This window comes from Equus asinus, chromosome 1, assembly GCF_041296235.1.
Source record: "Equus asinus isolate D_3611 breed Donkey chromosome 1, EquAss-T2T_v2, whole genome shotgun sequence".
Lineage (NCBI taxonomy): Eukaryota > Metazoa > Chordata > Mammalia > Perissodactyla > Equidae > Equus > Equus asinus.
In genome coordinates, this window is record NC_091790.1 from 95,521,336 (window position 1) to 95,540,321 (window position 18,986).

At 44.6% G+C, this 18,986-nt stretch overlaps 1 protein-coding gene across 3 annotated transcripts in view; it reads left to right on the forward strand.

Annotated features, from left to right (window-relative positions):
• Window positions 1-18,986, forward strand: part of GRB10 (growth factor receptor bound protein 10) — a 203,865-nt gene that overhangs the window by 56,897 nt on the left and 127,982 nt on the right. For all 3 annotated transcript variants that reach the window (XM_070497694.1, XM_070497794.1, XM_014828260.3), the window contains exon 3: window positions 7,139-7,236. In XM_070497694.1, the coding sequence (XP_070353795.1) occupies window positions 7,186-7,236 (51 nt within the window). In that variant the 5' untranslated portion in view covers window positions 7,139-7,185. The remainder of the gene's footprint in view (window positions 1-7,138; window positions 7,237-18,986) is intronic.

The window sequence follows — 18,986 nt, forward strand, 5'->3', positions numbered from 1 at the left end:
GCAGAGAGGTTCCAATTTCTACACATCCTCACTGTTGCTTGTTATTTTCCCTGGTATCTCATTGTGGTTTGATGTGCATTTCCCTAATGACTATTGATGTTAAGCATCTTTTCATGCACTGGTCATTTGTATGTCTTCTTTGGAGAAATGTCTGGTCAAGTTATTTGCCCATTTTAAAATGTGGTTATTTGTTTTTTGTTGTTGAGTTGTAGGGCTTCTGTGTTTGTTCTGGATATTAATCCCTTCAGATACAGGCATACCTTGAAGATGTTGCGGGTTCTGTCCCAGACCACTGAAATAAAGCAAATATTGCAAAGCAAGTCTCTCAAAGTTTTTGGTTTCCCAGTGCATATAAAAGTTGTGTTGAGGGCTGGCCCCATGGCCTAGTGGTTAAGTTCAGTGCACTCTGCTTCGTGGCTGGTGGCCTGGGTTCAGTTCCTAGGTGTGGACCTACACCACTCGTCAGCAACCATGCTGAGGCAGTGACCCACATACAAAATATAGAGGAAGATTGGCACAGATGTTAGCTCAGGGTGAATCTTTCTCCAGCAAAAAGAGGAAGATTGGCAACAGATGTTAGCTCAGGGCAGATATTCCTCAGCAAACAAGACAAAACAGAAAAAACAAAACTTAGGTTGAGCCAGCCATGATGGCCTAGTGGTTAAAGTTCAGTGTTCACTGCTTTGGTAGCCCAGATTCACTCCCTGGTCATGGAACCACGCCACACATCTGTCAGTCGTCATGCTGTGGTGGTGGCTCACATAGAAGAACTAGAACGACTTACAACTAGGGTATACAACCATGCACTGGGGCTGGGGCTTTGGGGGGGGAAAGGTGGTAGATTGGAAACATGTTAGCTCAGGGTGAATCTTACCCTGCAAAAAAAAAAAACACCAAAAAAAGTTATGTTTACACTATTCTGTGTTCTTTTAAGAGTGAAATAGCATTATGTCTAAAAATGTACATACCTTAATTAAAAATAGTGTATCATTAAAAACTGCTAACCATCATTTGAGCCTTCAGAGAGAGTCACAATCTTTTTGCTGGTGAAAAAAACCGCATTATCTACAAAGTGCAATAAAATGAGGTATGCTTGTCTATGATTTGCAAATATTTTGTCCCTTTCTGTGGGTTTTTCACTCTCTTGATAGTGTCCTTTGATGCACATAAGGTTTTAATTTTGATAAAGTCCAATTGTTTTCTGTGTTTTCTTTTGTTGCATGTGACTTTGGTGTCATATCCTGGAAATCATTGTCAAATTCAGTGTCATGAAAATTTTACCCTATGTTTTCTTCAAAGGGTGTCATAGTTTTAAGACCTTCCATTTAGATCTTTTAAAATTAATTTTTGTTTATAGTGTAAGCTAAGCTTTGTTCTGTTGTGTGTGGTTGTCAACTTTCCCAGAACCATATATCCAAAAGAGTATCCTTTTTCCATTGAACGGTCTTGGCACCTTTGTTGAAAATCAATCCACCATAAATGCAAGCATTTATTTCTGGGCTTTCTATTCTGTTTCACTGGTCTGTATGTCTGTCCTTATGCCAATACCACACTGTGTTGATCACCATAGCTTTGTAATAAGTTTTGAAATCAGGAAATTTGGGTCCAACTTTTTCTTTTTCAAGATTTTCTTGGTTATTTGGGGTCCCATGAGAATCCATGTGAATTTTAGAACGATTTTATCTATTTCTGCAAAAACACTGGAGGAATTTTGGTAGGGATTGCGTTGAATCTGTAGTTTGCTTTGGGTAGTATTATCATCATAACAATGTTAAATATTCCAACCCATGAACCCAGGATGTTTTCCTTATTTATATTCTTATAGCAATATTTTGTAATTTTTAGTGTACAAGTATTTTGCCTCTTAGATTAAGTTTATTCCTAATTATTATTTTTGATGCTATTATTTTAAATGGAGTTTTCTTAATTGCCTTTTCAAATTTTTCATTAAGTATATAAAAACACAACTGATTTTTGCATGTTGGTTTTGTATCCTGTAACTTTGCTGAATATATTAGCTCTAATGTAGTTATGTGTGTGTGTGTGTGTGTGTGTGTGTGTAATTTTTAGGGTTTTCTACAGAGAGGACCATGTCATCTGTGACCAGAGATAATTTTAGTTCTTCCTTTCCAATTTGGTTACTTTTATTTCTTTTTCTTGCCTGATTGCTGTGGCTAGAACTTCCAATACTGTGTTGAGTAGAAGGGGTGAAAAGAAGCATCCTTGCCTTGTTTCTGGTCTTAGGAGAAAAGCTTTCTATCTTTCACCGTTGAATATGATGTCAGCTTTGGGTTTGATACATTTTATTAGAGACTAGAGTTAATCCGATCCTCTTACTGTTTCTAACTATAGTTTTCTTGTCCCAAAGGAACCTACTCAACAGGGCTTATGGGATGTATATTTTTCTAGGTGAGAAGCAATCTCATTTGGTAATAACTTTCAAAGGTGATATTTAGGTAATGAAACTGGCATATTTAAATGATATTTTCAGCACTCTTAACACCTATTAAGTTTGAAACTTCAGGGGCAACATAGTATATTTACATATGTATTCAACATATGGAACTCCATACCTCCAAGAGTTCCCGAGGGCTTACAAGTTAGGTAGGGCAAGCAGCATGCATGGAGTGAGACAGGGGGAAACGGGAGTGACAGCAGAAGGAGGCATGGGGCATGGGACAGTCTGATGGTAGGAGCGCAGAGACGGTTCTTAAGGGACCAGGAGGAGCTGTTCTCTGCAGCAGTAAAGAGCCCAGAGGACACCAACCCTTCCCCCAGGCACTTGGAGATGTGGGTGAAGGGGAGAAAAAGAGCCTCCCCAGGAAGGCAAGGCTGTAGGTAGGGTAGAAGGTGGAAGGACTGTTTGGAGAAGGGGCTGGGAGGTGGTCTGTGCAGAGCCATCACACCCATCTGACGGTGTGTTTGTGGGTGTGGGTAGGCCTACAGGAGGCATCGTAGTGTTGTCCTGGGATCTTGCAGCACTTGGTTGGGGTGTATAAGTCAGGGTTCTCCAGTGAAACAGAACATGTGTGTGTTTATATAAAGAGATTTATTTTAAGGAATTGGCTCATATACTTTTGGGGGCTGGCAAGTCCGAAATCTGTGGGGCAGGCCAGCAGCCTGGAAACTCAGGCAGGAGTTTGCTGTAGTCTTGAGGCCAAACTCTTTCTTCTCTGAGAAACCTCCATCTTTGCTCTTTGGGCCTTCAGTCGATTGGATGAGGCCCACCCTTATTAGGGAGGGTAACCGGCTTTACCTAAGGTCCAGTGATTGCAGATGCTAACCACCCCTGCAGAATGCCTTCACAGCAACCCCCAGATTGGTGTTTGTTTAAATGGCTGAGTACTAGGGCCTGGACAGATTGACACATGAGACTAGCTACCACAAGGGCAAGGTTGACTTATGGGCTAGAGGAGTTTGAAGGCCTGGGGGATGCTGGTCCTGCTAGAGGCTGGAGAGAGGTTACCAGCTGCAACCTGGCCCTCTATAGGGACTGGTAAGTTGAAGCATGGAGTACTCCCCACCATCTTGGTAGCACTCCTCTTGCTCATCACCTGCTCTTTTCTGCCCAGCGGCCTAGTATGGGTTTTTGTTCTGTTTCTGTACTGGTGTTGTAAAGGGTCTTAGAGAGACACTTGCAGAGAACATAATTGCTTGGTAGCAAATGTTACAGAGTTAGAACACTTCTGCTCCTTTGAGCTATAATGGCAATTTAGTAGTGTTTTATCTTCTAGGTCTGCATTACTTTTCTAGGATCACCATAACAAAGTACCAAAGATTGGGCAGCTTAAACAACAGAAATTTATTTTCTCACAGTTTGGAGGCCAGAAGTCTGAGATCAAGATGTCAGCAGTGGTGGTTTCTCCCGAGGGCTGTCTGCTTGGCTTATGGATGGCCGTCTCTTCCCTGTGTCTTCCCACGGTCTTCCCTCTGTGTGTATCTGTGTCCCAACCTCTTATATTGGATTAGGGCCCACGCTAACCCCATTTTAACTTCATGATCTCTTTAAAGATGCTCCCTCCAAATACACCCACATGCTGAGATGCTGCGTGTTAGGGCTACAGTAATTGAATTTGGGGAGGGGCACAGTTCAGCTCATACCAGGTCTTGTCTTGTTTTTTTTTGCTGTTTTGGTTAGTGGAATTAGTATCCTTAATTTTATGTCCTAATGTGCTACCTGAGTCTTTCAGTTTTCCTCTGGGAAACTTCCATGAGTCTTTTATGTCTGAATTCTAAAAAAGTCAGACTGTGACTAGATGGGGATCTCGACTTTGCTGCAGATGTCTGAAATGTGAGGACCCCTGTCCCTTGCCAATTTCTGGTCCTTTTCAGGTTGGAAGCCTGGTCTTCCCTCATAACTGGCCTTTTGTTCTCTGCATCCTCAGTTCTCTTTTCTTGGTCACTGTTTTATCATTAGATTTGGTTCATTCTCTTCATGGGCTATTTTCATGTTTCTGGAATTTCTCGCCCATCGATTGTGCTTTCTGCAGTATCGATTCTGATGTGATGACAGCTCCCAGTGTCCCGTGTACTTGGTCCTGGACAGTTTCTTGCCTGTATTATTTCTTCCATTTTCCTTTCTTCCTGGTTTGCCTTTCTTTCATTGAGAGAAGTGAATCACTTTCTGCATTTTTCTCATTTTCCTCGTAGTAAAACTACTTCAGGGAAATAAGCCCTTCCAGGCCCCTGTGCATAACAGGGGGAAATAGCCTCTAGGTTCCTTTCCGCTGTTGCCTCATTGTGGAGGTTCCTGTCACTGTTCCCTGTTGTTGCTCCTCTGAAATGCAGCCTCAGAGATGAGCTGTGCTCTGGAGCACCGGGTGCCTGCCTGTCCCTGGGCCTCCACAGCGGGGGGATGTAGGAGAGACGGGTGGTCCCGCCTATGTGGCCCCTGGATGTAGGGGTGTGGCCTTCTTGGAGTTGTTTTTTCTCCCTGCTCTGGGCGATGCTGATGACTACTAGAGCGCCCTTTGTGAAACTCATCCTGCTTGGATCTGGATGCAGATAGTCCAGTGAAGCCTCACAGAATCAGGCAGTCTCTCTCTGTTGGAACTTACTGAAGGTCAGGCTTGGGGGCTGGAACACAGAGAGCCTCTGCTCCCAGTGAGTGTACAGTTTATTTGAGGGGAGTGAGACCAAGAAGGAGCATTTACAATTCAGTGTGGCAGATGCAAGGATGGATGTAAGCCTGGGGTGTGGCCCACGAGCCCAGAGTGGACACTAACTGAGCCATCTTGGGTGGTGACTGGTGAGGGGCAGTCTGAGGGGGCTTCCTGGAGGAGGTGATCTGTGAGCTCATAACTAAAGGGCAGTAAGAGTTAGCTGATGACATAGCTGGAACAACACCTACAAGTGAAGGGGCCCAAGAAAGCCTCATGTTGCCAAGAATTGTGAATTGTTCTCTGGGCTGGAGAGGAGCCAAAGGGTCCCTGGCACCTCTGAGATTGATTAGGACAGAGAATGTTAGAGAATGTTGCTGTTCCTGAAAATGTTTTCATCGCTGATGATTTCTGACACTGGTTCCCCTCTCTTCCTGTAATCCAGCCACTGCGTTCCAAAGTGTGACTTGTAATAGAGTCTTCTGTCCTCATGGGGATGAAACTCTTAATTTCTGCTAAGATTTAGAAGGAAAGACATATCTTAGAGAAGTTCGCTTCATAGGGAGTCTCTTGTTTGTGAGTAGCAGCTTTTTGTGTTTGAAGGCAGAGGGCTGATCCTCCAGAGGCCAGGCTCCCGATCCCCCTGATCCCTGATGCAGGTGACAAAGGGAGGGGACTTCGTCAGAGGCAGTGCCAGGGCTGCCACGGCTGCTTCGTGTGCATTAGGTGTGCGGTTTATGCCATGGCAGATTAAAAAAAAAGAAAAAGACAAGATATCTGTTTCCTGCTTTTTAGGGGCTTGTTATAGGAGCCAAACGTGTATTTTAATGTAGCTAATGTTACTTGTAGCTCACGTAGAAGTCAGGAAAGTGTCATGAGAATGTTCTCGAAGATTGTAAAGGGGTCCCCCTTTATCCTCGGGGGTACGTTCCATGACCCCCGGTAGATGGCTGAAACCACAGATAGTACCAAACCCTTATATATACTATGTTTTTTCCTATGTGTTCATACCTGTGATAGTTTAATTTATAAGTTAGGCGCCGTAATAAAAGTTACTGTAGATCTTAGCAACCTCAACATACAGATTCTTTTCCTTCCTTATTAAGTCGAGAATTTTCACCTTTTCACTTAAAGGAAGCACTTTACGGCTTCTCTTTGGCATATCCAAATTGCCAGCATCACTGCTGTTGTGCTTTGGGGCCGTCACTGAGTAAGGGTTACTTGAACACAAGCACTGCAATAGTCGATCTGATAACCGAGATGGCTACAAGTGACTGATGGGCGGGTGGCGAATACAGTGTGGGTCCGCTGGACAAAGAAATGAGTCATTTCCTGGGCAGGATCGAGTGGGACAGTGAGAGATTTCATCACGCTACTCAGAATGGCACGCAATTTAAAAACTTACGACTTGTTTATTTCCGGAATTTTCCGTTTAATATTTTCGGACTGCTGTTGGCCATGGGTAACTGAAATGGAAGAGAGGGAAACTGAGGACAAGGGAGGGCTACTGTAGTTACAAAACTGTGGCCTGCGAGAAGAGTGTTGAATCAATATGTCGTGGTTTGGTGCCCACTGAGAACTGTGGTTTGTTCTTGGCTATGGCCAGTAGAGCCAGAATTTACGCAAGTGGTACTCAGAGGACCCCAATGACACACACACACATACCCCGTCAGCACTTCTGTGGAATTAGGCTATATTCATATTTCCCAGGGTATGGTAAAGTCGTCATGGGATTTCAAGCGATTCATGGGAACTGCTGAGAATGTGAGTTAAATTGCGTGGGTCAACGTCACCCTCACCCCTCTGAGTGCCCCTGTATCCCACAGACCCTGTAACCACACAGATGGCTTCTCAAGGTTTTGTCGTTGGCGACAATCTCCTCGTGTTAGAAGAAAACCTAGTACTCCTTGGATAGACATCCTAACTAAACCTACAAGTGGTGTCGAAGGATGACCCATTTAGACATGTCGCTCTTGAACAAGTTGTAAGTAGTGAATTTTTTCTCTGGCTTGGCTTCTCACAGTCTGTCTCTATTCCAGGTGCTGCAGCGCAGTAAATGTAATTTGAAGAAGGCAAGAAGGAACCAATGGCTTTAGCTGGCTGCCCAGATTCCTTTTTGCACCATCCGTACTACCAGGTATGGGTGAGCATGGATGTCTGACTCTGGCAAATGGTGTTGGCCAAGGGCCACAGCACAAATGTAGTTCCTAACCTTGAACCATTCCATTACTAGCAGGTGGAGAAGGAATGCCTGAACTGGGGCTGTTCACACGTACTCCGGTGCAAAAGACCAGGCATGTTCTGCACAGTCTTCCTTGCCTTGCTTTGGAAGATCTCATCGTTGTGTCCTCTTTGACCATGGCATCCTTTTTCATGGTGGTTCAAACTTGCCTGCAATGAAGCAGAGACTGTTGTCACCTGCTCAGCCCTAAAACTCCAGATGGCAAGTTGGAATGATAGCGAATATTGGGATGTTCAAGTGGAGACGTGAGCTTACAGGGCAAGGAAATGCTTACGGGAAGGAAAACGTTTCTTAGTGGGTGGCTTCTTAGCCTAGCTATAACTGGCCTTTCATTCACGCAGTCCTTTCCCCAGATTGACTCCTTTTTCCCCCACCCTCATGGCATCAGGTGGGGTTTTGTTGGGGAACAAGTTCATCTCTGTTCCTACAATTTCTAGTTCTTCTTTGTGGCCTGCTAGACAAGTTTCCTTCATCTACTGAAACAGATTTTCATTTACTTTACAGTGTAGTGGGATATGTTTGAAGGAGTGGTCCTTGGTTCTTTGGATTTGGCAAGCGAATCTTGCTTTATCCTTGTCAGTCCTTCATCATTTAAGTACTTGTACTGACTCTCTTTTGGTCTCTGTCTATCCAGCAGGAGTCCCAGGTTTTGAAATCCTTCCGTATGCTCCACCCTTGATCTGATTTTTGCACTTCTCTAAACTTGTTTATTTCTCCCTAATCTGTGAAGTCTCCTTTTAGCTACAGTGATGAAAATTTGCCTATAGCATCACAGCTGCAGAGGGACATCTTTTTAATTTTTTTGGTATCAATCTAAAAGAAACCTTCGAAGAAAGGCTGAAGATTAGGAATACCATTCACTGTAATCATTGAATTTGAGACAAAGCCAAAATTGAAGAGGGCTGAAACCTTGCAGAACTGTGAAGTTTTGTGGTGACCTGCTGGCCTGGTTAGTGGGTGAGCTGTACACCAGCTATCGCCCTCTGCCTTCTGCAGGATTATCTTCTTTTTCTTAAAGAGACCCTGGTTGCCTCCCCCTGTTGATTAAAGCTCTTTGCTGCATCACAGGTCATGGGGCCAATTCTCGTGTGACCACTTAGCTTTGGCCGGTCGTCTGGGCCCAGAGTGCACCTCTCACCCCAGCCTGCTGCCTTGCACTTTGCACCGTGACTCCCAGGACAACGGGATCAGTGAACTACAAGGAAACCTTCCTGGGCGGTCCATGTTAAATTAGATGAATAGTGTCATCTTCACTTGGGTACAGAGCAGACCTTCAGGGCCAGATGTGACGTAGGGAAGAGTGAAGGCCCTCTTAGTTCTCCTTCACGCCCACTGGCATCTTGGATTTCTGCTGGTCCATACAGAGATGGCAGAAGTGCTAACTGAAGCCAGTGCATTACTTTATGACATGTTCACTGTTTGTCATTTCTGCCCCAGTTGCCCGAGGCTGCTGTTCAGGAGCCAGGAAGCATTGGACAAATGGTGGGCCCCCTCAGTGATGCTCTGTCACCCTTTGAGGAGGTGCTCAGTCGTGCGTTTAGTGGCTTTTGAAGGCACTGTCTCACTCTTGTAAAAATCCAGCAACCAGACTTGGCAGCATTTATCCTCTGTTCCTGGAAAATTAGATGACAGTTCCAGAATTTCTCAGAAAACGGGATGATTTATAGTGAGTTCCATTCTTGAGCAATCTCCAATTACAGCAATTGGATACTTCTCCAAGTTTTTATAGGGAAGAATTTCTTCTTAAGATCTTCAACATACAAATAATTTTCTAATTCTAGCTGTTCACTGATAGCCATGGCCTGGATTAGATACAGTCAGGCAATGAGTTGCTGATATGTAGACTTTCTTATGTACGCAGAAGCACCAAAATTAGTGTGTGCATTTAATTATCCTGCTTTCTGCTTAGTGACGGAGGCAGCAGATTGGGGTGTGGGGGGCGGGGGCTGGTGGAGAAGCGGATGAACTGCTACACTTTTAAGATGTGGTGTTGTCATAGTTATGTGGCCTTGGGGGAATCACATAACTTTCCTGTCCCTTAGTTTTTCTGTTGGTCAAAAAGGCTTAATGGTGTTAGAGTTGTATGGGGATGGGAGGAAATGCATAGAGATTACCCAGCATGCGGCCAGCCACATCTTAGGCACCCAGTTCAGGTTTGTTACTTTTAATTCCTTGGTTATTGATCAAGTACATCCAGGTTCCAGACACAGTGTGGGTGCTAGGGAGGCAGCTTTGCGCCAGGCAGACAAACCCTAGGGCTTATGTGTCCTCCTCGGGGAGGTAGATGTGAGGTGACTGGCAAATAAGGTAATTGGGAATAATGGTAATAATTCTTAAGCAGATAAAATAGGACAGTGGGAGAGAGAGGCCAGAAGGTCAAGAAGGCCTTCCTGAGGAAGTGCCCGGAGCTGTGGGTGGCACCCAGGCAGGACTGGGCAGGGCAGTCTGGGCAGAGGGCAGGACGAGGAAATGCCTGGCCTGATGAGCTGAGGGAGGAGTTTATATTTTAGTCAACTAGAAATGAGAGATCTCTGGGGGCGGGGGTTATAAATAGAGGCTTACAACCCCTTGTCTGAAGTTTTAAAATCCAAAAAGCTCCAAATGGAGAAGTGTTTTCATTTCTCATGTCATGGCAGGATCCAGCTTTGTCCATTACTCTGCCCTAGATGGGCCAGATTACTAGGCCGCCCTGGACCCTGCATTATCTTTCTCAAGTCCAGACAATTCTTAATTCCCAACCGCATCCAGCCTCCAGGGTTTTGAAGAAGGGATAATGCGTGCCTATTACAAGAACTACGGTAAAGAAAAACATTTATTGTCCTTCAGAAACATGCAAAAATAGAAAGTAAAATGAATTCAGGTACAAACATCTGAACAAAATATTAAGCTGTGCTTTAAGAATGAAACGGTTGCCTATAAATTTGATGGAGGTTGCTAATATTGCTACTGAATTTCCAAATATTTATTCCAAATATTTATTTTTACTGTTGTGATTTTTTTCCTGATTTGTGGATTGAAAGCACATAGGCTTGTGTTAGAAGGAAAGCATTGTAGAAACTGTCCTTGTGCCCCTGCCCTCCAGAGACTCAGCTTGCCGGTGGATTAGGACAACAGCGTTCCTGCAGAATGGGTCCTCATTTCCCACCCTCCGTTTGTAGAGAAATTTCATACATTCTGTCCCAGCCCCAGCTTTCCACAAGTTGCATCTTTTGGCTCCATTTTAGTTATGTATCTCTGAGCCTTCAGGCTGGCAACCTGCCTTCTAGTGCAGGAGTTGGCCAACTGCAGCCCGTGGGCCAAATCCGGCTGGCTGTCCACTTTTGTAAATAAAGTTTTATTGGAACACAGCCACACTCTTTTGTTTACATCTCGCCCGTGGCAGCTTTCAGGCCACATCAGCAAAGCTCGAATGAGTCTTCTGGGTGGACAGAGGCCACAGTGGCCTCCTTATGTCCGCTTGTCTCGTGCTCATTGTTGGGGCCAACAGGGTCAAGACCAATAGCCCTTGAGTAAGACTTCGCTTGCCGATCACATACAGCTATGGATTTTCTGTTGGTTGCCCTGACATCTGGATTCCTCCATCTTTTGGCAGTGTCTTGAGGAGCTGGAGGATGACATCATTCCTTATAGTCAATTGGGATCAGTCTCTGGAAATGAATATCGTTCCCAAGTCTGTCACTGTTCTTTTTTTAAGTCAGAGAGTGATTCTGTAGCTCTTGCATTTTTAACCTTATACACCTGTAATTTGGCAAAGGGACATTTTCGTTGGAATACATTTTCTTCAAGAAATTCGTGGACAGTAACTTCCCATGTCATAGCTCTTATACTTGAGGTGGGAGAATGCAAAGATCATTTGAAACATCCCATGTTTTTATTTTATGAGACTGTTCCAACTGATAGGACATTTACCGAAAATGGTTTTGCAGATCATTTAAGATTATAATTCTTAATTTAGTAACAACCACTATTTAATAGAGATGTTTTGTGAGGTAAAGCAGGCAATTTATAAATGCATTGACAATATACTACTATTCAGCTGCATGACCATACACTTTGTTTAAATTCTCTGTACATTTTTTCTATTTACAATGTCACTGTAAGAATCAGAGGTCACTTACAAAGCGCTGGGCATTGTGCTTGGCACGTAAAAGACCCTCAGTAAATGAGAGCTATTATTTTGACATTACATGAGCTGCTCTCTGATTGAGCATAGAATTCTTTTTTTAGAAGTAGAATTTTTAAGTGATTTTTGTGATACCTATGTAAGTTTGAGATTACAGTCTTTTCAAGTCTTTGAAATCACTGTAAAATATTCACTGAAAAATATATGGCATTTGGTTTGGGAAAACATTTTCTCACTGATCTGGCAAATTGCAGTTAATTGGCTTCATTATTGAAATCCTAGATAGTTAATGACGTGTTAGGAAATAGCATGTGTTTTTATACTTTCTGTAACTTATGGAATCAGTGTAACACTCTTTTCCTTAAATGTTTGGAATAACGTGGCTAATTGCTCATTCACTTGCTGTGTTATAAATGATGGACAGACCGTGGTTCGATGTTGGGACACCAGATTAATGACATGCCCACCTTCCCTTCAGAGACTCCTAGCGCTGGCCTGATAGACACCAGCTGCAAAACTAACTGGATCAGTGTCAACAGTGTGCTTTGTGGGGACCAATAGGGACCTAACGTTGTTTCCTGACAAAACCGTCAAACGTGGACATTCTATAGCCCAGAGCTCATGACTCAGTGGAGGTGGGTAGAGGGGAAAAGATTCAGCACTTCTGTGTACTCCTCTTGGATTCTCCCATTTAACCATCTAGCAACCCTGTGAGATGAGACCTTCATGATACCCATTGTACAGATGAAAAACTGAGGCTCTTACTATGTGCTGGTCGTCATACCAAGAAACTTTACTTGGATTTTCCCATTTAATCCTCCCACCAGCCTGTGAGGTGGGGGCCTTCCTGATCTCCCCTTACAGATGAGAATGTCAAGACAGAGGGCCATTTCCCCTACTGAGGAATGGTTTGTATCTTTGAAGGGGAGTGAGTGTGTTAATAATGGTGAGACTGAGGAGGAGGAGAAGTTATTGTCCAGCTGTCATGGACTTAATTCTCCTCAGAGTTTCCATAATGAAACATTGAGTTTGTATCCTGTGATTTTGCTCTTACTGATTTTATTTGATCCCAAAATACCGTAAGATTAAGGGTGAATTTTAATGGCAGCTTTTTAGTCAAAATAAAGAGAAAGATGATCATGTATAATCCTTAAATGTGGATCAGTTGGAAGATGTTTGAATTTCAAAAATGTTAAAATGGGAGAATGTCTTAATGAAATACTATAAATAAATGAATAAATTTAAATAAATATTTAAAAAGTATGTATTTTTTTATTAGAGAGACAGACATGTTCTATTCAGAATGCTTTTGTTTTTATTGCCTAAAGCTCATCTTCTTAAATAGTGTAATCCTTTTAAGTGTAGGCTCGAAGTCTCAGATTTCTTCTGAATAACACTCATAGCTTTATTTATTGTATACCTTCTGTGTATTATTTTTATTTTGTATCTGATACTGTGGCAAGCGCTGTGCAAGTGTTATTTTGTCTATTTTTTCTTTCAAGGGGACCACAGCTTGAAGAGGCTGGTAGCTCCCAAGGTCACAGGGCTTGTACGTTGCAGATCAGGGACGGGGCCTATGGGACCCATGTCCTTCTCCACCCTGCCATTCTGCTTCTCGTTGGCATTGTGTGCTTGGCTGGGCAGGTGTGTGATGCCAGCTTGCAGACCAAACTGATTGATTGAGAGGCCAGAGTAAGATTTCATAGCCAGACAGAAGGGCTGGAAAGGTGGGAGGCTTGGGGCCAGCAGAATTAGAAAGTTGCCGTGGTGGGGGGTTTCATTTGTGAAATTGTGAATCGGGGCCCTGGATGCCTTGTGGGCTGCTCAGTGTGGGGGTGGCCTAGCTTTGGATATCAGACAGTCACTCACCAACCCCGTCCCCAAACACACATTTGTTGCTGGTAATGTGACAGGACTTGCCTCGTGGGGGGTTTGGAGGATAAGTGTACCTGTACTTGCTCGTTCTGGGTGTGTGTTTTCTGGTGTCAGCTGAATTACTGACCGTCATCCATGTTGTCCCTTTGGCTTAGGAAGTCCTGTGTTGTCTGGCCACTGCCCACCCCTCTGGCCTCCTCTTGGCCCCCTCATCTTCTCACTACACTCTAGCTGCTGGTTGTCACGTCTTGCACGGGTCCACGTTCGCCCTGCCTTCTGTAAGAGTGCGTGCTTTCTGCAGACCTCCCCCCTGGGCTCAGGGTCATGTTTGCAGAGAAGGTAACTGGACCTTCTAAGAGAGGTTGACATCCATCGTGGTTTTCACATCGCAGACTCACATTCTGCTTGCTGTTCTGTAATTATGTGCAGTGTCTCCTCTCGCTCTTGCGTACACCCTGGTCATAGCCATGAGTTATGTGTCACCCTGCTCCTGGGCCAGAGTTAAGGATCTCAGCCTGTTTCCTGGAGTGGGTACTGCACTGTTGGAAGCTGAGGTGGAGGGGGCCTGGCGACACGATTTGGTTGGATTTTGGAAGCAGGCTCTGGCTGCTGTGTGGAGAACTCCGTTTCTCCGGTGTCCTTAAGGCTGTCCTTCTCAGGGCTCTGGAGCACAAAGGCAACGCTTGTCCCTGCCTCCTGTGGGCCAGCGTGGTGGATGGCAACCTTGTGGAGGGGTGAGGCTCCTGGGCACCCTGAGGCCCTGGAGCCATTTCTGTGTTCTCTGACAAAGTTGAGGACAGGTTCACAGCTGGGGATCTGGTACCATGTTAGAATATTTGAATATGGCAAAGAGTCTGTGGTATTGGTATTAACAATTTATTAAACTTCAATGAAGCGGGCATTTCTTTCCTTCCTGTCGCCGAGGTGTGGAGGGCATTATTACGGCACTTCGGCCGGCGGATTTGGGCGAGTGGAACTTGTGTGCTCAGCTGCGGAGGGACACGCTGTGGCTGCTTCCTGCATGGGCTTCAGACAGCCAGCCTGAGGACAAGGATGTGTTGTAAACAAGTAGTGAATGTTTTGATTGACAAAAATTTTTAGGCTATTTTAACTTTTTTAAAAAAATGGTGCATTTTGGGAGAGAGGGGAACCTTGAAATTATTCCTTTTATTAAAGCGTATGGAATAATTTAAACATGAGCTTTTTCCTCTATTTAATTTCTTCTTTGGTCTTTAAAGTAGTAACTAGGTTTAAATTATATTCTTTATTTTTGAGGACGATTAGCCCTGAGCAAACTGCTGCCAATCCTCCTCTTTTTGCTGAGGAAGACTGGCCCTGAGCTAACATCCATGCCCATCTTCCTCTACTTTATATGTGGGACGCCTTCCACAGCATGGCTTGCCAAGTGGTGCCACGTCTGCATCCGGAATCCGGCGGGTGAACCCTGGGCTGCCAAAGCGGAATGTGCGAATTTACCCGCTGCGCCACCGGTGGGCCCCTAAATTATATTCTTGTATTCCTGTGCCATATCTAGCTCATGCTCAATTTCACAGTGGCATGCGTGGATCCTTTTATTGTTACTGGTTATTTTTTCTTCTTTGGGCAGTGTCCTCTGCTCTCTTTGCCTCATTTGGCACCTGGTGGCGGACGGACCCTGCTCACCTGTTCTCACCAGCACCAGTTATTAACCCCAGCAAACAGGGGCCACTAATGCATCCTGGTCATAGCTTTATCATACAGTGAACACTTACCTCGGCACTTCCCCTAGAACATATTAAATATTTATGCATGTTTGAGGGAGACCCTGAGAACGTGTCTACTGGCACCTTTTAAAAATTATTATTATTTTGTATTAGCTAGGAAGAAACCCTCACCTAAAAAAGCTTTTGAAATTGCTATTATTGGAGATTAGCATTGTTATTAACTTCTGTGAGATTTTTCCGTAATTGATCTTTTAAGGAGAAAGTAAATATTTAGCTGATGTTTTAGCATTTCCACTTACTGAATTTTCTGTCACTTTGCTTGTGTTGCTTAACTTTTCTGGAAAAGTGATAGGAAATCCGACATTTCTTTTTCTGTAGATGGATTTCCCATGTCTGCCTGCAGCTCGGTGTGGGCTCCTCCTGGGCTTGCTGAGAGGAGCTAAGGTTCTGGGAAGGGCGTCCGCCGCCGGGCGGGGGAGGGCGGGGTGTCTCCACTGCTGTTTCTGGTGCCCCAGAGCCTGCTTACGACAGAGGGACTGGGATTTGATCACTCGATAGTGGAGCTTAAAAAAGTAAAAAATAAACCGTAAAAGGAGCATAAACTCATAGGAAGAACAAGACTTTTCATTATTGGTTGAAAATTGGAAAGTGTGACAGAAATGTAAGAAGCTAGTTCTGATGGTTATTTCACAGGGAAACTGGCATCGACTCTGATTGTTCAGGATAGTCACAATTGGGATGGAGATATTGAAGTTGCTTTGCATGGGCTGCCATCTCGGGCTCGACTGAGGTCCTCACACGCTAGCATTGCCCTTCGAAACCTGTGCGCCTTGTCCCTTCTGCTCCCCGGTCTTCGCTGGGGGTCCCTTTTCGATCAGGCCTTCCATTGAGTTTTATTTGAATTGCAACCTCCTCCCCTATTGACACTGCTGTATGCTTTTCTTTTATTATTCCATGGCACCACCCCCTTAAATTATAAATAAGTAAATTGTGTGGTATGTTTATTGCTTACTATCTGTTTTCTCCAAATAAAATGTAAAGCAAAGAGGGTAGGATCGTTGCTTTAAGCATGAATGTGCTGGCCTTATATTAGGTGCTTAGTCGATATTCGTTGAATGGGTGGGTGAGTGTCTTTGAAGATCTGGTGTACTTCTCTGTTCCTTAGGTGACCTAGAGTTCGATATCTGAGTCTCTCAGCTCTGATCGGTTACGCTGGAACTGCATCGCCCTGGCGAGGATTGTATAGTCCTCCTTGAGCTCAGACTTTGATCAGAAATTGCAGACTTCCTTTCGTTGGTTCATAAAGCTTTCTTGTACCGAGAACTGTGAAAAGCAATTTCTGCTTTCAGGATTTCCAGGCTGGATTTTCAGCTTGGGTGTGGTGTATTTCAGGCTCCAAATGAACTGGGTGTTAATGTGTTTATGAAACCTGCTTCTTAGTGAACAAATTGGTTTGAGTAAATTTAGGTCAGTGGTCTTCAGAGACTGAACTATTAGGTGTAGAGTGAGGGTTTAGGATGCAGATTCACGGGACCCTGGGCATGATCCTGTCTCCCGTGTGTGGGGTACAATTGAGACATGACAGTCACTTCTCAGCTACTCTCAGAGTTGGTGGTTCAAGGCGAGATGTGAGGTTGCCTGTGCTCAGGATGCTGCAGTGGCCATGAAAAAAGCATGGGTCGCAGTCAGCAGGACTCGGTAACCAGTTAGAATGTGGATAAGGACGAGTTTGAGGCTGACTCTTCTTTCTGGTTTGGGTACCTAACTGAAGGATTGCTGACTAGTGTTCACTAAAGTATTTCTGGGGACTATTGTAATGCCAGCACTTCAGAGTACATAAATTTCAAATCTAATTGATCTTCCTGTTACCCAAACTAGCCTCTCTTCTCCCCCAAACCCGGTGTCAGTTCGCCATCTTCTTGATCATCCAGGTGTCCAGTCTTTGAGTAGGGATGGATTGTCCTTTTCTCTTATCCCTACATCAGTCATATCTTTTTCTGTGCACCTGGTGAACACTGTTGCACGGGCCTCTGGTTCCTGGCTTGGGAAGCCCTATCCCGTGTGGTGGCCTGACACTTAGTCTGCCGAGCTGTAACATTTGTGCAGGCTGAGCGTCAGCGTTTCGCTGGACTCTTTAGAGACTCCAGGCTTCCCTCGAGTGAGAGGAGTCAATGCGCTGGGGTGATCAAGGCTGGGTCTGCTTTGTTCACAGCAAGTCCATTTTGAGCAGTTTTGGTGTAGAGTCACATGACCTTGTTATTGTTCCTCACAGCTCCTCCTAGAGACTGGTGCTGGGGGAAGGGTTAACAGATAGCTGTATCTGACAGTCGTACTTTAAATGGATCCAGGGATCTGTTAGCCCAGGAACGTCTTTTTAGAGAAAGAGAGGAGACCTTAGGTAGAGATGTGAATGAACGGTCTCCTCAAATGCCTGGGGGAGGTGCACGGACCAGGAAGATGGTCTCTTGAGACCTGCTGCCGAGGAACAAGGTTCATAACTCAGGGGAGGGTTCTTGGATAAAGAAACATTTTGTATCCTCGGTGGTGGAAACAGGAAGGGCTGGTGCAGTGTCTGTAGATTATCGGTGCCCAGTATGTGTTAGATTTGTAGTGCTTGTGTTCCACACGTGGTACAAATGATATACGCATTACACACACACATGCTTCCATCCTTTCTGAGGAGCATAACTCCTTTTGGTGGCATGACTGGGAGCACACAGTCTGGCACCTGGACCTTCTGCGGTGGAGGCCAGCTGTCCGTGATGCCCTTGGTGTTTGTTGAAGGTGGAGGAACCCTGTCGCTCATTAGGCGTTTGTCATTTACAACTGCTTTTTGAGTGTGTACAACTCTGAAAGAACTGTGAAGACCCTCCATGTATCTCCCCTTGACCCTCCCCTTTCTCCCACCTATACAAGGCTGTAACAAAGTGGGATGTCATCTCTTTGGGGATTGAGAAAGGAACTGGCCTTTATTTTGTGTCGGGACTTTTTTTTTCCTCCCCAAAGCCCCACTACATAGTTCTATATCCTAGTTGGAAGTCCTTCTGGTTTTTCTATGTGGGACGCCGCCACAGCATGGCTCGATGAACGGTGTTGGGTCCACACCTAGGATCTGAACCAGCAAACCCGGGGCCACCAAAGCAGAGCAGGCGAACTTGACTACTAGGCTGCCTGAACAGTCCCTGTTGGGACTTTTTATACTTGTCACTCAGTCTTCCCAGCAAACTCTGTGAAATGGGTACTATTATCCAAATTTACCTCTGTTGACTCTGAGGCTCAGAGACTTCTGTTGACTTACCTAGCTCAGGTCAAAGAGCCAGAATGTGTAAGGTGCTAGGTTCACCCTCAGCTCTCTCTCGTCCCAACCTGAGTCCCTCCCCTTCTCCCCACTTTGGGCATAATTTCGGGGAGTTGATCATAATATTCCCATCTTTTATTTTGTCTGTGTTGGTCATTCTGGAGAGTTTCTACTGCTCTGTCTTCATGGGGGCTCTCCTACCCCAGGCTTCTCCAGCCCTCAGTGGAAAGTCCAGGGTGTGTCCTGAGATCTGTCATGAGGATGGCAGGAGAGTAGAGAAGAGGTGTAGTGTCTGATCTGCTGTTAATCCCATCCAGTGTATTTTTCATCTCATGTATTGTGTTTTCATATCTAGAGGTTGGATTTGGTCATTTTATGTCTTCCATTCCTTGCCTTATCAGGATCATACTTTCTTTTACCTTCTTGAACACATGGAGTGTATTTATCCTAGTTGTTTTAACATACCTGTCTTCTATCATCTTTGACATTCCTAGGTCTGTTTCTCTTGGTTGATTTATCTTGTCATTATGGATCTTATTTTCTTCTCAAGCCCGATAGTTTTTGATTGAATGTAAGACGTTGTGAGTTTTACATGGTTGAGTGCTGGATTTCTTTTTGGTATCCCTTTAAATATTTTGGGGATTTA